This window comes from Pseudophryne corroboree, chromosome 5, assembly GCF_028390025.1.
Source record: "Pseudophryne corroboree isolate aPseCor3 chromosome 5, aPseCor3.hap2, whole genome shotgun sequence".
Classification (NCBI taxonomy): Eukaryota; Metazoa; Chordata; class Amphibia; order Anura; family Myobatrachidae; genus Pseudophryne; species Pseudophryne corroboree.
The window spans coordinates 627,189,734-627,210,124 of NC_086448.1; the positions used below are offsets into that span (position 1 = coordinate 627,189,734).

The following is a 20,391-nucleotide window of genomic DNA, read 5'->3' on the forward strand; positions in this document are numbered from 1 at the left end:
GCTAGCTAGTACTGTGTAAACTTTGTATTTGTTTGTTGCTTACTGCAAATAGGCCTTGGGATTTGGTATTACACTCTGCCAATCCAGACCTAGCAGTAAGACTGGAGTCAGTCGTTTAACCTGCTGGGGTTCTTTTGCTACTCTGTGAACCTAGCAAGTTTGCGGCTGTATTCTCAGACTTGCCTGCCAAAATCCTTTCTCACTGTGCAAGGTGTTCTGGTGTCAGTTTAGTGGCAGTAAGCTGAACCAGTGCACTGCAAGTGAAGACTAGGATTGTGGAGACTCTCCTTGTGTCTATTATTCCATCTCTGACCAAGGAGTTTACTGCCACACCCGTTGGTAACCCTTTAGGGTTTTGCTGTTGCCCTTAGCAACAGCATTCCGGGTTCTCTACATATTAAATCACAACATCTTGCTTCTTTCCATCTGAGCATTCCTAATACTAGGGAGACACCCAGTTTCTTAGCCTTTGGGCTTCTCTGTTCACTTTGTGTTTATTTTGTTACCCTATCACCTTCTGTGTATGTAATGTCATATTCCCCAGTCTGTCTGTGAGTTCATTTGTTTTGCATCCCTCTCCGTTCAGACACCAGTACATTCCTGCTGGCACTGGTGTGCATAACACTAGGTCACCCGTCTTATCTGCTGAGAGTTCACCGTATTCTGTAAATTTGGCACAAGAGTCTCAGCCCGTTGTTTTGACTGCAGGATGTGCTTTTCTCTCTTCTTCTAATAGTAGTACTTTGCATGAAAGTTCAGCTCCCAAGGTTAAGAAACCAATCCCTGATTTGAACCCAGCCTTGCTGGGAGGTACCATCAGTTCAGACAATGTTTGGGGAATTACCTTGGTCAGACCTCAAGAACTTTGTAAAAATAATAAGAAGAAAAAGAAATGATTATTGACTCTTGCCTTGTTAAAAAAAAAAGTTTTTTTTTTCTTTCCTTGTCTTGTGTCCAGTGGCCACCGTCAAGGAAGGGGGGGGGGGGGTGCACCGTTACAAGCTGTTGTCACAGCTTGTTTCTGTTAGACCAGTGTGTCAGGTTTTTTTTTGTATCCCTTGTTTTGGAAAGTCTGAATTTTGGGGTCCTTTGACCCCTCCTCAAGGGGGGGGGGGGTAATGTTATGAGCCACGGCTGTGGCTCATTCCTGTTTAGCATTTTTGGTTATGTATTTTATGTTATACTTCTGTTTCTGTTCCCCGTGGGTGTCATGGGGTGTTCGGAGCCCACCCTTAAAGAGAGGGTACTGTTATGAACCACAGGTAGTGGTTCATTCCTATTTTATGTTTATAAGTAGTCTTGCAGGCCAGGATTTCCCATTGCTCTGGTTTAAGAAGATTCTTGTTTGCTGCCAGTGGTGAGTCTGTGTGATTGCAGCTTGTTCCCATGTGTTCAGCCTCACCTGTCTGTAGATTGCACCTGTCAGTTGTGCAACAGGGCAGCTGCACGACATAATTAATTAAGACTCTCTGTTATATGCTGGCTCAGTGCAATTCACAGACGCTGGTGATATTTCCAGATTTCCAGGTTTCCTGGGTTCCAGAGTTCTTGAGTTCTGAGCTAGTCCCTGCCAGTTCCTGAGCTCCTGTCTAGCAGTGTCTGTCTAGCTGCTTTGAGTGTCGGTACCTGTGTCGATTCCAGTGTCGATTCCAGTGTCGATTCCAGTGTCTGATCCTGTGTCCTGCCGTGAAGCGTTCCTGTCCAGGAGTCCTGTGGCTTTGTCTGTGCCTGGTCGAATATCTGGCTTCTTGGTGTCCACCGGTCTGTCGTTTGGGATTCTGCCTGTCCTCCAGTTCTGAGAGTCTGTGTCGGCTACATTGGGGGTTCCTGTCCGTTTGCCAGTATTTGTACCGGTTCCGTGAGTAGCGGCTTTGCCGCGTCCGTCGGCTCAGGCCGCAGTATTCTTTGGTTATAATTTGTTTCTGGTGTTTTGCAGAGGGTTCTGCTTGTGCTGTCACCGCCGGTACACAACGGTATTGTGTCGGTGAGTGGACTGCATTTCCTTTGTTGTTCTTTTCCTTTGGTGGCGTGCCGCACATATATTTAGGTTTAGGGTTGTTAGTAGCCCCTAGCCTTCTGTTTGTTTTAGCTAGAGGTCCCCTTGTTATTATCCTGTCTCGGTTCACGCCTTGTCTCAATCTAAGACCTGGGGGCATCGGAGTTGGGCAGACCTAATCCGCCCTTCAAACGCGGCTGCCGTGGGCCCAAGAAACCATAGTCACTCAGGCGTGAACGGACCACACGGGTGAAACAACGGAGGTAGGGTGCTAGGGGCTATTTCCACACCACACCTCATTTCAGCGTCACGTTCTGGTGCTCAGGACTCACTACGCAACATCTCCCTTGTTCTGAGCACCAGGAACCTAACATTATCACCAGCCATACAACAAAAAAGAAATAAAACTTTTTCTTTTTTGGCCCAGTCCAGTGTCTTGTCTAGAATCCAGTCCTGTCTAGAATTCAGTGTGCAGAATCCAGTCCGTTGTTTAGAATCCAGTCCTGTCTAGAACTCAGTGTGCAGAATCCAGCCGGTGTTTAGAATCCAGTCCTGTCTAGAATTCAGTGTGCAGAATCCAGTCCGGTGTTTAAAAATCCAGTCTTGTCTTGTCTAGTTTAGAAATCCAGTCCAGTCTTGTCTAGTCTAGTCTAGTCTAGTCTTGTCTTGTCTAGTTTAAAATCCTCCTATGCCAACTATGCAAGCCCTGCAGGCGTCTCTCTCAGCCCTGAACTCTGCTTTCAGTGCTTTGAAACCTAAGCGGCTGGAAGTTTTGCAGCAATCCTTAAAGCAACTGCAAAACCTTCTGACCAAAATTTTGCTTATTTTGCCAGAAGTTCTTGAGAGTTCATTCTCTAAAGAGACTCTTGTTCACAGTATGGTGACAAGTGAATCCTCAGGTTTAATTAGAGAGAAAAAGTTTGAAAGTTTTCTGCAGCCCAGGCTCTCAGAAGAGGAGCGTCTGCGTCGCAGAAACTTAGATTTATGCCTATATTGTGGGGGTTTAGGCCACTATCTGCAGACCTGTGAGTTGCGCAAGCCAAAGTGTGGTGACAAGTCCTGCCCTCTGGCCAAGTTGAGTCAGGATACAAGACCTACTCCTGTCTCTACTGTGGCAGAGGTACTTGTCACACGACCCACACTAAAAAGCACTCTGTCCTATAATTGGGGTCCTTGGGCTAGGGAGCTCCATTATAGATTCAGGAAGCAAAGGAGAATGTTTCTCTCCTCTCTTGATTTTCCTGTGGAAGCAGAGTTGCAAACCCCTGGAGTGGTGCCCGATGCCCAGGGTCCTGGAGTGGTGCCCGATGCCCAGGGTCCTGGAGCGGTGCCCGATGCCCAGGGTCCTGGAGCAGTGCCCGATGCCCAGAGTCCTGGAGCAGTGCCCGATGCCCAGAGTCCTGGAGCGGTGCCCGATACCCAGAGTCCTGGAGAGGTACCCGATGCCCAGAGTCCTGGAGCGGTACCCGATGCTCTAGGTTATAGAGGGACATCGAATATTATTGCTCAGGTGTCAATACCAGAAGGGGTCTCAGAAGCTGTTACCCCAGGTAGAGACTTGAAAAGCGCAACTCCAGAGAAGGTGTCTAAAACCATAGTTCTAGAAGGGAACTCGAGAAGCAAAACCACAGAAGGGATCTTTGAAGTAATATCCCCAAGTGGGGTCTCGAGAGATGCAGCCCCAAAGAAGGGTCTAGAGGTCGCTTCCCCAGGAAAGGACTCAAGAGGCATAGCGTTAGTGGAAGTTCTGAAGGTTATAGCTTCAGCAAAGGTCCCGGAAGTCTTAGTCCCGGGAGAAGTTTCGATAATTATCGACTTAGAGAGGGAGGCCGACGGCTCGGTCCCAGAGAGGGAGGCCGACGGCTCGGTCCCAGAGAGGGAGGCCGACGGCTCGGTCCCAGAGAGGGAGGCCGACGGCTCGGTCCCAGAGAGGGAGGCCGACGGCTCGGTCCCAGAGAAGGAGGCCGACGGCCCGGTCCCAGTGAGGGAGGCCGACGGCCCGGTCCCAGTAAAAGAATCCGAGGTGCTGGCCCCAGCGGGGTTCCCGGAGGCCACTGCCCCAGCGGGGTTCCCGGAGGCCACTGCCCCAGCGGGGTTCCCGGAAGTCACTGTCCCGGGTGGGGTTCAGAAAGTCACTGCCCCGGGTGGGGTTCAGAAAGTCACTGCCCCGGGTGGGGTTCAGAAAGTCACTGCCCCGGGTGGGGTTCAGAAAGTCACTGCCCCGGGTGGGGTTCAGAAAGTCACTACCCCAGGTGGGGTTCCGAGGGCCACTGCCCAAGGTGGGGTTCCGAGGGCCACTGCCCCAGGTGGGGTTCCGAGGGCCACTGCCCCAGGTGGGGTTCCGAGGGTCACTGCCCCAGGTGGGGTTCAGAAAGTCACTGCCCCAGGTGGGGTTCAGAAAGTCTTAGCCTCGAGTAAGGTCAATAGTGACCAGGTCCTAGCAAAGCACTCTAGTCAGTCAGATGGGAAGGAAGCAAATCCTGACTCTGTTGATATCTCAACATCTATAATCTTTGATGGGGACTTAGTCCAATTTCTGGCGCTTTACAAACACTATTACACCATTTTGTTGTTTAGACCATTTCTGGGCATCACTTCAGAGAACCTTGTGCTCTATCTGATATATTCCTTTAGAGGAGAGCCTTTTGAGTGGGCAACCAGCCTAATGAAAGCTGAAGATCCCATTCTTCAGGATCCCCCGGCATTCAGTGATGCAGTTATTAAGAGATATGGTTCCAAAGAAATTGGTTCAGGTTGCTCTAGGTCACCGTCTTATCTGCTGAGAGTTCACCGTATTCTGTAAATTCGGCACAAGAGTCTCAGCCCGTTGTTTTGACTGCAGGATGTGCTTTTCTCTCTTCTTCTAATAGTAGTACTTTGCCTGAAAGTTCAGCTCCCAAGGTTAAGAAACCAATCTCTGATTTGAACCCAGCCTTGCTGGGAGGTACCATCAGTTCAGACAATGTTTGGGGAATTACCTTGGTCAGACCTCAAGAACTTTGTAAAAATAAGAAGAAGAAGAAAAAGAAATGATTATTGACTCTTGCCTTGTTAAAAAAAAAAAAAAAAAAAAAAAAGATTTTTCTTTCTTTCCTTGTCTTGTGTCCAGTGGCCACCGTCAAGGGGGGGGGAGGGGGGGGGCACCGTTACAAGCTGTTGTCACAGCTTGTTTCTGTTAGACCAGTGTGTCAGGTTTTTTTTTGTATCCCTTGTTTTGGTTATGTATTTTATGTTATACTTCTGTTTCTGTTCCCCGTGGGTGTCATGGGGTGTTCGGAGCCCACCCTTAAAGAGAGGGTACTGTTATGAACCACAGGTAGTGGTTCATTCCTATTTTATGTTTATAAGTAGTCTTGCAGGCCAGGATTTCCCGTTGCTCTGGTTTAAGAAGATTCTTGTTTGCTGTCAGTGGTGAGTCTGTGTGATTGCAGCTTGTTCCCATGTGTTCAGCCTCACCTGTCTGTTGATTGCACCTGTCAGTTGTGCAACAGGGCAGCTGCACGACATAATTAATTAAGACTCTCTGTTATATGCTGGCTCAGTGCAATTCACAGACGCTGGTGATATTTCCAGATTTCCAGGTTTCCTGGGTTCCAGAGATCTTGAGTTCTGAGCTAGTCCCTGCCAGTTCCTGAGCTCCTGTCTAGCAGTGTCTGTCTAGCTGCTTTGAGTGTCGGTACCTGTGTCGGTACCTGTGTCGATTCCAGTGTCGATTCCAGTGTCTGATCCTGTGTCCTGCCGTGAAGCGTTCCTGTCCAGGAGTCCTGTGGCTTTGTCTGTGCCTGGTCGAATATCTGGCTTCTTGGTGTCCACCGGTCTGTCGTTTGGGATTCTGCCTGTCCTCCAGTTCTGAGAGTCTGTGTCGGCTACATTGGGGGTTCCTGTCCGTTTGCCAGTATTTGTACAGGTTCCGTGAGTAGCGGCTTTGCCGCATCCGTCAGCTCAGGCCGCAGTATTCTTTGGTTATAATTTGTTTCTGGTGTTTTGCAGAGGGTTCTGCTTGTGCTGTCACCGCCGGTACACAACGGTATTGTGTCGGCGAATGGACAGCATTTTGCTTTGTTGTTCTTTTCCTTTGGCGGCGTGCCGCACATATATTTAGGTTTAGGGTTGTTAGCAGCCCCTAGCCTTCTGTTTGTTTTAGCTAGAGGTCCCCTTGTTATTATCCTGTCTCGGTTCACGCCTTGTCTCAATCTAAGACCTGGGGGCATCGGAGTTGGGCAGACCTAATCCGCCCTTCAAACGCGGCTGCCGTGGGCCCAAGAAACCATAGTCACTCAGGCGTGAACGGACCACACGGGTGAAACAACGGAGGTAGGGTGCTAGGGGCTATTTCCACACCACACCTCGTTTCAGCGTCACGTTCTGGTGCTCAGGACTCACTACGCAACATCTCCCTTGTTCTGAGCACCAGGAACCTAACAGAAATGAGCAAAAATGCACTTTAGTTAAGGGAAACTGGAAAAACAAAACCCAGAAACCGGAATGCTAATGTTATATGATAGGTTTGAGTCATTCAGATTGTAAAGAAACATAGGGAAATGCAGAGGAGGTTTCTGGTTGCACGGAAACTCCCCTCCTCTTGGCAAGTGGCTCAAATTATTACAATAATAGCAATGGTATTTATTATGATTACTAGAGCTGCCAACACATCATGCTATTAAAGGACAGAGCAGAACTGCTGCACAAGCCCAGTTTGCTGTGTGTGTGGATCTGAGTCCTCAATCAGTGATCTGGACCAGAGAGTAGCTACCAGGAAGAGGAGACAGGAGCCTTACCATGAGGTGGGAGAATGTGAGTCTAGAAAATACAGTTCTGTCTCCTACTAGTTCTATTATGTTTCTGTATTTATTTATTATAGTATGTTTAACCCTTCCTGACCATTTATTTATATTATTTAAATATGTTTGATACAGCCTATACTATACTATAGACTGAATAATTCAGAATACTATGATTATCTACCATTAAAAACATTCTGTAAAACAACAATTCCCTAAAAGACCAATATAAAAGACATCATAGATGAAAACCAGGAGCAAATGAAACGTTGTGTATTATTATATCTACACATGTTACTCTGTAACCTGATACTGTCAATAGAACACTGTATAATTAGACATGCAAAATTTTTTTTTAAACAACTATTTATTCAAAACATGCAGTAGTAGGCAGACACTGTACGCCTACTTCTGTGACATAACAAGTTGGACAGAAGTTGGCTTGTATGATAAAAATGCTAGCTGGTTGGCTGGTCTGGTGTTGGTTAGGTGTGTGGGGTAGTTTTTAGGGGGTCATTCCGAGTTGATCGCTAGCTGCCGTTGTTCGCTGCGTAGCGATCAGTGAAAAAAATGGCTAATCTGCACATGCATGTGCACCGCAATGCGCACGCGCGTCGTATGGGTACAAAGTCCTTTGTGGTTTGCACTGGTTCTAGCGACGATTCCAATCGCACAGCCGAACGCAAGGTGATTGACAGGAAGAGGGCGTTTCTGGGTGTCAACGGACTGTTTTCTGGGAGTGTTTGGAAAAACGCAGGCGTGGCCAGGCGTTTGCTGGGCGGGTATCTGACGTCATTACCGTGTCACTCATCGCAGCAATCATCACACAGGATAAGTAACTACAGGGCTGGTCTTGTTTTGCTCAAAATGTGTTTGCAGGCGCTCTGCTGCACAGGCGTTCGCACTTCTGCAAAGCGAAAATACACTCCCCGGTGGGCGGCGACTATGGGTTTGCACGGTTGCTAAAAACTGCTAGCGAGCGATCAAATCGGAATGACCCCCTTAGTTGGACAGACAAGTGGGACGGTTGGTCAGTTGGTTGGTTGAGGAAAGTTGGTCTGATGAATGGCAAGTCAAATAAAACCAACTCTAACAGCAGTAATAGTAACATGGACAAGGACATTAGCATACTTAATATAAAATATTTATATTTTATCAACTACTAGACAGTTAATATATTGTGTTTTGTTATTGGTACTAACTTTTGTGCAACATACAGTGAGATAATTTGTGGACTTGCAAAATAAAAGTATGGCCGAGGCAAGAATTTCAGCAAGTCTTAATTATTTTTAAATAAATCTCATACAACAGTTATAGCCCTCTGAGTTACAGTAGTATATAAGAAATATACCCTTATGCCATACATACAGCATAAACATGATCTACTGAGTGTACCTTCCATCACAGGTCCATAGCATAGCTGGCATCTCTCCTGAAATAGCAAGCACTCTGATGCATTGTGAAGGTCGCCGCACATCATGTTGCTGGGCTCTGATCTGAGATGACCTGGAGATGCTGTAACACACATTTACATAGTCAGCCAATTAGTATTTATTGACTATTGAATTGTAAAGCCCCCACCCCCAACCCCCTCCACCCCATCTCCCATAAATGCGCTTGCTGAACGTTTCTTACAGTCGTACCAACCACATATCGCTGGCCAGAGATACACAATAGCAAATTGAAATTAGCAATTATAATTTCTATTTTTCATTGTCAGAAGATTGAGTCAAATACATTTTTTGATATAACAATTATTGTGATGTCATTCAAAACAATACCTGATTTAAAATGTGTAAAATGATAGAATATTAAACCTGACCGTGACATTTGTTTTATATATACTCTATGGTTCTGGATAAAGTAATAGAGATGGTTGCTTTATTATTAGGACCTGACAATGCTGCAGGCGTACAGTAGCCACATGCACTTTACCCACACTTCTTACACTGTAAGCTCCTTTTGTCATGACCATCTTTACCTTCTGCTTTATATCATTAGATGCAGGGGCATTGTAAGAGAGGAGGGGACCCGCGTGCAGCCTCCATGGTGGGCCCCCTCCTCTCCCGCAGCAAGTAGACTCTGGCATAATGCCAGAGTTTACTGCACATGTGCAAGTCTCTGGGAACATGACACCCGCGCGTTGTTCCCAGGGACATCTCCATCTCCAGCAAATCACTCGGAGATGGCCACGGCGGCCATTTTCTGAGTGATTTCTGTCCGCAGGGCAGGGCTGCCGTCATGGGACTCCGGAGGAGTAAGTATAATATATGGGTGCAGTGTGTACGGTGTGGACCCCCCAGGGTCCTGTGTGCACTGCACACACTGCTCCCATTATAGAAACGCCTATGATTACATGTCATTTGTTTGTGTCATCATTCCATCTATATACAACACTGTGCATTATGGAATCACTTTTTTAAAAAGAAGTTGGAAATATGTGTGTACAGGCTTAAGGATGTAGCAGAGTTTCTGAACACTCCGGCAGATGCCTTACAACTATGGGTCTTATTCAGATCTGATCGCAACAGCAAATTTGTTAGCTAATGGTCAAAACCATGTGCACTGCAGGTGTGGCAGATATAACATGTGCAGAGAGAGTTAGATTTGGGTGAGGTGTGTTGAAACTGAAATCTAAATTGCAGTGTAAAAATAAAGCAGCCAGTATATACCCTGCACAGAAACAATATAACCTACCCAAATCTAACTCTCTCTGCACATGTTTTATCTGCCCACCTGCAGTGGACATGGTTTTGCCTATCAGCTAACAAATTTGCTGCTGCGATCAGATCTGAATTAGGCCCTATGAAAAGCCCAGTTACTTAACCAATGGAATGGTTTTATTGAAGCTAAAGCACACTTGTAGATGGAGTGGAGCTTGAGCGGAGGCAGGCGTATGAGTGTATGTAGGTACTGGGTAACGGTGCAGGATGCTGGAACAGTGTCTAAAACAGCAGGTAATGGCAGGTCTCACTGGAGCTAAGCGGAAGACTACTGTCTTCCACTGTAGCACTCAAACATAGGGAGTAATTCAAAGTTGATCGCAGCAGCAAATTTGTTTTCTAATGGGCAAACTATGTGCACTGCAGGTGTGGCTGATATAACATGTGCAGAGAGAGTTACATTTGGGTGGGTTATTTGGTTTCTGTGCAGGGTAATACTGGCTGCTTTATTTTTACACTGCAATTTAGATTTCAGTTTGAATACACCCCACCCAAATCTAACTCTCTCTGCACATGTTATATCTGCCCCCCCCCCCCTCCAGTGCACATGGTTTTGCCCATCTGCTAACAAATTTGCTGCTGCGATCAACTCTGAATTAGGCCCTTAGTCTCAAGATTAAACACATTCTCACTAGTAGCCTCGGCAGCCATCTTGGTTCAGGATACTCAGCCTCTATTTTGAATTGTCATTTTACATTCACACATAATGGGAAACAATGTGTAATCTTAAATTTGTAATATCCGTTGATTACATGTTTCCAGTTTTATATATCTTTATATTTTTTGGGAGTATAATGTTGCAATACATTTACAAAGAAGTTGTGACTTAATTTTTATTTCAGGCTAGTCTTGTCTTCATGTTAATTGATGTATTTAGAGCTGAAATCAATTTTAGATCTTAGTCCAATATACCTTACATATATTGATTAATTGTACTTTAACATCAAGGTATTCCAGTGATATATGTAAGAGACTGTACTTTAACACCAAGACATTCAAGTGATACATATAAGGGGGAGAATGCAGGTACTGTAACAGCATTACTTTGTGCAAGTTATTGAACAAAGGGGGTCATTCCGAGTTGTTCGCTCGCAAGCTGCTTTTAGCAGCTTTGCACACGCTAAGCCGCCGCCTACTGGGAGTGAATCTTAGCTTATCAAAATTGCGAACGAAAGATTAGCAGAATTGCGAATAGACACTTCTTAGCAGTTTCTGAGTAGCTCCAGACTTACTCGGCATCTGCGATCAGTTCAGTCAGTTTCGTTCCTGGTTTGACGTCACAAACACACCCAGCGTTCGGCCAGACACTCCTCCGTTTCTCCAGCCACTCCCACGTTTTTCCCAGAAACGGTAGCGTTTTTTCACACACACCCATAAAACGGCCAGTTTCCGCCCAGAAACACCCACTTCCTGTCAATCACATTACGATCACCAGAACGAAGAAAAAACCTTGTAATGCCGTGAGTAAAATACCTAACTGCATAGCAAATTTACTTGGCGCAGTCGCACTGCGGACATTGCGCATGCGCATTAGCGACTAATCGCTCCGTTGCGAGAAAAAAATAACGAGCGACCAACTCGGAATGACCCCCAAAATGCATTAGTGACATCTCCCCACTGACCATGTGTCCTGCAACATCACCATACACAGCAGCACAAGACCGGTATCTGAGCAAGCAAGACTCAGCAGTTTTATGCTATGGTACAACACTATGGTGGTCATTCCGAGTTGTTCGCTCGCTAGCAGTTTTTAGCAGCCGTGCAAACGCTATGCCGCCTCCCACTGGGAGTGTATTTTAGCTTAGCAGAAGTGCGAACGAAAGGATCGCAGAGCGGCTACAAAGTTTTTTGGTGCAGTTTCTGAGTAGCTCAAAACCTACTCAGCATTTGCGATCACTTCAGACTGTTCAGTTTCTGTTTTGACGTCATAAACACGCCCTGCGTTCGCCCAGCCACGCCTGCATTTTTTCGAACACTCCCTGAAAACGGTCAGTTGACACCCATAAACTCTCTCTTCCTGTCAATCACTCTCGGCATACAGTGCGACTGAAAAGCATCGCTAGACCTTGTGTGAAACTACATTGTTCGTTGTAATAGTACGTCGCGCGTGCGCATTGCGCCGCATATGCATTCACAGAAGTGCCATTTTTTACCCACATCGCTGCAAAGCGAACGAAAGCAGCTAGCGATCAACTCGGAATGACCACCTACATACTGTCCTCTACAACCTAAAATGATGCAGCAGGTTTAGTTGGCTACAATATACTGATAAATCCCAATTTTCTGTGTACTTTTTATGTGGTACTTTCATGGAGTTTGAGTCAACAGACACCTATAGAATATATCAAGACTTTTATATAGTTTACTTTATTGAGACCCGTACAGATCAATTGATGATATGTATATTTACAAGGATTAATACAATTAGACATTTATATTTATGCGTGGATTTTACATGTGGTCTAATTGTTGAAAGAGGAATGCACTTCTGTGAATACTCCATTCTTCCTATTTTCCAAGGAGGATTCATGCCCTATCCCAAGATGGCCACTGAGATCTCTGCTGAGCATGTGCAGGGGTCATATTCCGGTTTCCTCCCACAGCCCAAAAATATATTGATAGGTTAATTGGCTTCAAACCACTGCCATATTTATAATTGGTGCAGTGTGTGTGGTGCACACAGGTCTTTTCTTCCTATGAATTGTAATCCATTTTGTCCCTTACCAGATGTTTAACAATGTGGTCGAGCTTTGCTCTCCATAATATGTAACACAGTTCAATAAAACAATCTTACCTTGCAGTGGTGCATAAGAGCCCTCGGAACCATTACAGAACTTGTTATACATCATGGAAAAGACATTGCTTATAACTTCCAGAATAGATTGTCCAAATTCATATAAACTTTGCAAAAATTCTGATAAATCCCAGTGTTCAAAATTAGCCAAAACGATGACAGATTTTCTGTCAGGCACAGTAGTGGTGGTATGATTGGTATCCATATCTAGATGACTTACATCTGACAGAAAAGAATTCTGGAATGACTCGTCAAACTCGTACTGGAAGTTTTTGAAAAACAGAATGCTCTGATTAAACAGAGTGTTGACATCATGAATAAGTTGACTGAAAACGCTCTCTGTTTCGCTGACCTGGGCAGCCATATAATATTCACTCTTCTTTTTCCCCCCAACATTTTCGTAACTGATACTCAATGGTGGCCATGTTTTAAATGATTCTTGAGCCTAATTGCAGAGATCAAATCATTAAAGATACAAACTGTAACATTTGTAAAATATATAAATATTAAATCAGTCTTATACTAGCACAGGTAATTCAATGGAATTAGCTAATCCTTGAAATATACACTACGATGACTGGGTAAATACTTGCATGTAAACAAGCAAACAATTACTTGATAATAAGGATTGGGGGAGATTTAGCAAAGCTTGGAGAGAGATAAAGTAACAATCAGCACTTGTCATGTTACAGATGATTGGTTGGCACTTTATCTCCTCTTTCTCTCTCTCCAAACTTTGATAAATATCCCTCCAAAAACCTTTACTCATTTTAGGTTACAAATGACCATAAGGTCATTTACAAACATGAAAAGACTCAGTGATGCATAGACTAGGGCAGTGGTTCCCAAACTGTGTGCCTAGGCACCCTGGGGTGCATCAGAACACTTGCAGGGGTGCCTTGGATTGGTGGTCCAGGACCAATCAAAATTATTTCTGGTCAATGAAATAGGCAAAACCAGTGCTGGTGGCTGCCAATCATAAAATATGTGGGCAAACAGAAGCAAATCTTGTTCCTCACCACATAATGGACCCTAAAGATGACATATAAACAAAAATTTTTATTTAATATTTATTTCTAAATTTCTCGCTAAGAAATTTTTGGCCTAGGGGTGCCGTGAATAAAATTCTGAAACTCTAGGGTGCCATGATTCCAAAAAGTTTGGGAACCACTGGACTAGGGATTATGTCCTACTTTCATCATTCATGAAACAGCGGTAAACTACGTTTACTGCTGTTTATCCCCTGTCCCGCTCTCGCCGATACTGTCCCCATTGCCGGCAATATGGACCCAGCTCTACCTTTCCAGCTTCAGCTAAGCTTTCGGGACATTGCCAGGTTCCTGCTGTGTGAAGGAGTCATGCACATGTGCAGACTGGACGATGCTCATGCGCATGACTCATCAGCCCGTCGTTGGCAGGGTTAGGCTGCCAGCAGGAAAGTGGAGAACATTGCTGAGCGGGAAGACAGCGCTGGACCTCCCCAGAGTGGTAAGTGATGCTGAATACCAGCTGCATTTTCGCTTCATTCACAGCGATAATGAACAAAATATGCCACTGGTGTTATTCTAAGTTGATAAATAGGGCCAGGGCTGCCATCAGAAATTGTGGGGCCCGGGACTGACAAAATAGACAGGGCCCCTCCTTCCAAAAAAGAAAGATTCTGCCGCACTGCTCCACCCCTATGTGATGTCATACAGTGTGATGTTCCATATAGGTGTAGCATTGCGGACCTACAGGAACGGTTTACAGAGAGCTGATGCGCAGATAAGGCTTGTTTTAAGAAGTCCTCCCTGTGCATCAGCCTGCTTTTGATTCACAGACTGGTGCAGATCTACAGGTATTGGCAGTAGGAGCCAGGGGTAGGCCCCCCCTCTCTGTAAGGGCCCGGGACACCAGTCTCCACAGTCGCCCCCTGATGGCTGCCCTGAATGGGGCCCATAGTTCTGATGTTCAGTCATTCTCAGGATTAATGCAGCGATACCAGACAGTATTTCAGGAAACAAACAACAGTTTTAAAGTGGAAGTCAGTTGGATTATATTAGTACCTCTCAAAATTGGCGCAGAGGCGTGGAACTGCTATATAGAGACTTGATAGCATCAACTTGAGGACATGTTTAGCCTCTCCTTAGTCATCACCACTCCAAAACACTCGTTCATTATGCGTAGCACATGTTCCCAATACACCTACCAACTTTCCCAGCTAAATTAGGACAGTTGCGAGCTATGGATTGGCTGGTAGGATACTCCCTTATAGCACCAAGCGGGATATGTATAACTACAATGTATCAATAAAGTTCATAGATGTTAGGCTACAATGAACTTCTTTGATCCAATCAAGCTAATTATTACAGTGCGTCGAGTAACGACGAATTAAACAAAGCAGAAATGTCCGCCTAAATCATCTTTATAGCATTATTTAGACAATTTTATATTTGCTTTGATGTTGGGAAAATAGTTTTATATTTTGTATATATTTCCTATAAACAGCACATCCTGCTATTTCCTGATTGGACATATAGTATTATATATGCGTGTGTATATAACTACCCAGGGAGCTCAGTATGGCTGCAAAATGAACAAATTCCTAAAATAACAAGATTGTAAAAATATGTGCTCTTACCTTAATAAGAAGGGTCTGTAAACCCTGCTGGGAACAGCTGTTTGTGTAGAATGTAATGCAGGACCATTCAAGGCAAGCTTTACATATATCCCAGTTATTTTTCAGCAATTGTTTGCATTGTGTTTCTGCTTCGCTCAGCTCTTCATTGATGTCCTCAAACAGCCTCACAGTCTCCTGTTAATAATACTTTAACATTAGTACAATCATAAGGAATCAAATATATTATTTTTTTTTTAAACATTTCTTTCTTTATTGAAGCATTTCTGTAAAGAAATTAGCAGTAGTTACAGGAACATTGGGGGTCATTCCGAGTTGTTAGCTCGTTATTTTTTTCTCGCAACGGAGCGATTAGTCGCTAATGCGCATGCGCAATGTCCGCAGTGCGACTGCGCCAAGTAAATTTGCTATGCAGTTAGGAATTTTACTCACGGCATTATGAGGTTTTTTCTTCGTTCTGGTGATCGTAGTGTGATTGACAGGAAGTGGGTGTTTCTGGGCGGAAACTGGCCGTTTTATGGGAGTGTGTGAAAAAACGCTACCGTTTCTGGGAAAAACGCGGGAGTGGCTGGAGAAATGGAGGAGTGTCTGAGCGAACGCTGGGTGTGTTTGTGACGTCAAACCAGGAACGACAAGCACTGAACTGATCGCACTGGCAGAGTAAGTCTCGAGCTACTCAGAAACTGCACAGAGAAGTCTTTTCGCAATATTGCGAATCTTTCGTTCGCAATTTTGATAAGCTAAGATTCACTCCCAGTAGGCGGCGGCTTAGCGTGTGCAAAGCTGCTAAAAGCAGCTTGCGAGCGAACAACTCGGAATGACCCCCATTGTGGGGAATAATGGAAAAAACATACTGTAATAGATACAAAACATAATGCATGATGTAGGGGGGAGTACAAAAAAGGGTAACATGTACAATATCATGGAATAACAAGCGACACCCACAGGTGCATTCTGGACCTTCAGAGAGACGGGAACACGCCATGACCGCTAGCCAGCGCTAACAAGAGTGATGGGAGGGTCTCTGAGAAAAGTTCTAGTTTCATACCAGAGTGTGCTGCGAAAACATAAGGTAATGGCCTCTCTAGTATGGGAAAGGTAATGTTTCAATAAAACTTTCCCATGTTGCGAAAAAGGATTCGGTGCAAGATACTTTTTGAAGGGAGGCCTCCAACCAATCCATATGACAAAAGTTCTGGGGTCCAATATATGGGTATTTAGATAAGGCCTCCGCGTAAGATAATGGTTTATGGGATTCAAGATTGATTAGCTGGCCTATACTGCAAATTCCCAATGATTTCCATTCAGTGAAAGGATAGGTGGCCTCTCCATTTTGGAAACCCGGATTCTGTAAGAAAGGCAAATGAATAGATAGGTGTTTGTGTAACTTATATTTATGTTTCAGGGATAGCCAAACTTTCCTCGTAGTTATTAGAAGGGGGTTGTTAATTAAATCTGTAGAGATCTCATCATCGGTTAAGTGTAGAAAAGCTATCAGGGACACATGAGGAATGAAATTTTGTTCGAGAAGTGAGTCAGTGTAAGTTTGGGTACTAGATAACCAGTCCTTGATATAGCGAATATGGGAATTTAAGTGGCATTGGACTGCTACAGTACATCTTTTAACAGTTAAAAGCTACTTGCTGGTGACATTAATGATACACTAGGATTCTGGACTTGCTCAGCAATTATTGGCTAAATAGCCTAATCTGGACCCTTTAACACCAGCAACTGAGTTGTTTATTTCCACGAGAGATGTCCATTTGATATGGTTTTTAATTTTTTAATTGATATATCTTATTATTATTAAATTGTGCATTGTCATTCTATTTTTTATTGTCTAAATAAATTAGATAATTATGAATATTTAGCGCTCCCTGTGTACACATGTATGTATACATTATTGTAATTTCGAATATGGGAAGCATAGCTATACGTCATAATGTCTGGAAAATTAACTCCCCCATTTGTTTTAGGTTGACCCAATTTAAATAGACCAATTCTCGCGCGCTTATTGTTCCAGATAAATTTCCTAAAGGCCGATGTTATCTGTAAGAGGTCATATCTAGGGAGCAAAAGGGGGAGAACTTGTAATGGGTAAAGGAGTTTTGGAAAATATATAATTTTAATTATATTTGTCCTTCCTAAAAAGGAAAGTTGTAAATAGACATCACCCCAAGATCCCCCGTAATTTTAGAGAGCGTTGTCTTGATATTAATATCATAGAGATTTGCGATATTTTTGGGAAGGAGAATACCCAAATATGGGAGATTCTTTCTCGCCCAGTTCAAAGGTAAGTGTGCCGCCCACAAGGGCCTATAAAAGCATGGTTTCAGATAAAGTGCACTAGATTTTTCAAAATCAATAAAAAAGCCAGAAAGAGACCCCACCCTATCAAGCAATTCTAGCAGCGGTTTAAGGGAGTGTTTAGGATTGGACATGTATATCAAAACATCATCCGCAAATGCAGTGAGTTTCACTTCCATCGTACCAATTGATATACCTTTCAAGGTCGGCCAGGAGTCAATTATGCGAAGTAAGGGGTCAAGGGACAAATTAAAAAGTAGGGGAGATAAAGGGCAACCTTGGCTGGTGCCTCTAGACATAATGATGGGATCACTTCTTGTGCCGTTGACTAAAAGGAAAGTCATGGGAGAGCTATAGAAGAACTTTATAAGATTAATGAAATCTGGGCCGAAATTTCGAGTTAATAAAACTTTAAATAAAAAGGGCCAGGATACCGTATCAAAAGCTTTCTGAGCGTCAAGGCTCAGAAGCATATTGGAAGCGGTGGGATTGTTGTTGGAAGCAATTATAGAAGCAATGGCTGTGCGAATACCCTTAACCAATTGTCTGCCCCGGGTGAAACCTAGTTGGTGTGATGAGCAAAGAGAGGAGGAGAATATTTGTAGTCGGGAGGACAAGTCCACGTTTAGCAAAGTAATGGGACGATAGGAACTCAACAGGTTAAGGTCGCGGTCGGGCTTTGGAATAAGAGTAGTAAAGGCAGCATTAAAAGAGGGCTAGGATGGGCATTTTTTATGTATAGTGCGATAAAGTTCTAATAAAGTTGGGACAATGTCAGTAGATAGGATTTTAAAATATTCTCACGAAAAACCATCCGGTCCCGGGGCTTTACAAGTATGTAGGGAAGAGATTGCTGATCTTATTTCCTCTTCAGTAATTTCCGAGTCTAAAAGGTCTATTTGGTCTGGGTCCAAACTAGGTAAATTGGCCTCACTGATGATATCGTCTAAAGACTCTGGCATCGATGGTCTAGCGGAGTATAAATAACAATAATAGTCATGAAAGGCCCTTGATATGTCAGACGTTCTTGTCAGACAAGAGGAAGTTCCAGTCTCTTTAAATAGAGACGATATGGTTTCTCCGTTTATATCCTTTAGTTAAGGAGGCCAATAAACGTCCCGTCCTGGCACCCCACCTATAGTATCTATTTTTTGTGAAGTCTAAACGCGATTGTGCTTGGGAAAGTAGGAAATTTTCCAATACCGATTTAGCTTGATTATATATAGTGAATTTTTCTTCCAAGGGGTCTGCCACATATTCAGCAAACGTGGTCTGCAGTGTATGGGAGAGAGAACGATACTGGTCTTTTTGAATCTTATTACGACCGGACACATATGAGATGATACTTCCTCGCATCACAGACTTCGATGCTTCCCAGAAAAGAACCAGGTCGTCCCAGTGGGCAATGTTATTATCTACATAGTCCAGCCAGTTACTTTTTAAGTAGTCCCGGAATTTTTCTGATTGGAATAAATATGCTGGAAACTTCCAAGTGCGGTGTGTGGGACCCGTATCTGGTAGTCTAAACGAGAATTCAATCGGTGCATGATCCGAGACCAATATGTCAGCAATATTTGTGGAGGTCACCTCGGATATCAAAGAGTCCGCTACTAAAAAATAGTCTATGCAGGAGACCGTGTGGTGAACCCCCGAATGGAAGGTAAAAGATTTATCTGATGAATTAAAAAGTCTCCAGACATCAGTCACTTGGAGTCCTAACATAAATTTCACAAGTGTAGACCAGATTGTGGAATGTCGATTGGACGGAATTGTAGTTTTATCCAAGGTTGCGTCATGCACCGTATTGAAATCACCACCAATTATCAGTGGAAAAGCCTCCCGCTGTTGTATCAAGAAAGTCATCTGTGTCAAAAACTCTGATACCTGAGTATTGGGAGCGTGTATGTTTAAAAGTGTATATGTAGCATCTCTAATCTTAACATCTATCAGTAAATATCGACCATTAGGGTCCGAGACAATGTTTAAAATGGTGCATGGGAGGTGTCGTGCAAAGAGGATAGCCACCCCTCTAGTCTTATTGGCATACGGGGCCGAAAAGCAATCGCCCAACCAACCAGCTCGAAGGGAAGAACCATCACCCTCCCTCCAGTGGGTCTCCTACAGAAAAATAATGTCTGGGCTAAATTTCTTAAGGTGGGTTAAAACCCTTTGACGCTTAATGGGAGAATTGAGCCCTCCAACATTCCATGAAAGACATTTAGACATTTGATTGAATCGTGGGGAGGTGAGTATGGTAAAGTGTAGGTATTATTTGCCATCAACCAATTCCAATCTTCGCTGCGCAAGGTCTGCAGTACAATCTCATTGATATATGGTGGGGTCCCCTATCCCAGCGAGCAGCCCACCCACAAAACACAGTCACGGCTACGTGTTCCCATCTCCCCACCCCCATCGCACCAAAGCGTAACACAAAAAAATTGAAAATATAGCAGTTTCAACATATCACAGTTACCAAAGAACATAGAATCATTCTTCAATAACCTTTTCTGAATTTTCTCAAACCAAAAATTGTCTTGGAGGGTCACAGTAACGGCACTGCTACCGACCATTAGAATCAACAAAAAATAAACAGTGAATAGAAAAAGGAAAGCCAGTTTCCTAAATGATAACATAATAACCATTGTCCCAGGAGGGCGTATGTAAGGGAAAACCACGACCCCCCCCCCCGCCAAATGGATAATAGAACTAAGGAAGAATAACATCACATATTTCAGCACAAACATTCAGCGATTGGGAGACCTCAGGGATGATGCTACTGGTGAACTCGGGAGGGAGAGGGCAAAAAGTGTCTACGGGCCTCGTCTGGGTCATCAAAAAATAAGGTATGGCCATTATCAGTGACCCTCAAATTAGCAGGGTAAAGAAGGGCAAAATGTTTTTGCGATTCCACTAGGAATTTGCAGACTGGTGAGAATGCCCTGCGTTTTTGGGTAACCACCACTGAAAAATCCTGAAAAGTCAAAATGCGGTTACCGTCAATGACCAATTTGCCTAAGTTCTTATATGCTCATAATATTATTTCCTTCGTCCTATAATCAAAGTAGCGGGCTACCACCGGTCTAGGAGTAGGATTAGGTCCATCCCTCTCAATCCCCACTCTATGGATTCTCTCAACCTGGGGAAACTCCATCTTGTCAGAGATACAAAGAGCA

At 44.1% G+C, this 20,391-nt stretch overlaps 1 protein-coding gene across 1 annotated transcript in view; it reads right to left on the reverse strand.

Moving 5' to 3' along the window:
• The window catches only part of CLUL1 (clusterin like 1), a 99,874-nt gene that overhangs the window by 16,319 nt on the left and 63,164 nt on the right, over positions 1-20,391 (reverse strand). The window contains exons 3-5 of the mRNA XM_063923567.1: positions 14,915-15,088; positions 12,295-12,739; positions 8,173-8,292 (exon numbers count right to left, since the gene is read on the reverse strand). Of these exons, the coding sequence (XP_063779637.1) occupies positions 8,173-8,292; positions 12,295-12,739; positions 14,915-15,088 (739 nt within the window). The remainder of the gene's footprint in view (positions 1-8,172; positions 8,293-12,294; positions 12,740-14,914; positions 15,089-20,391) is intronic.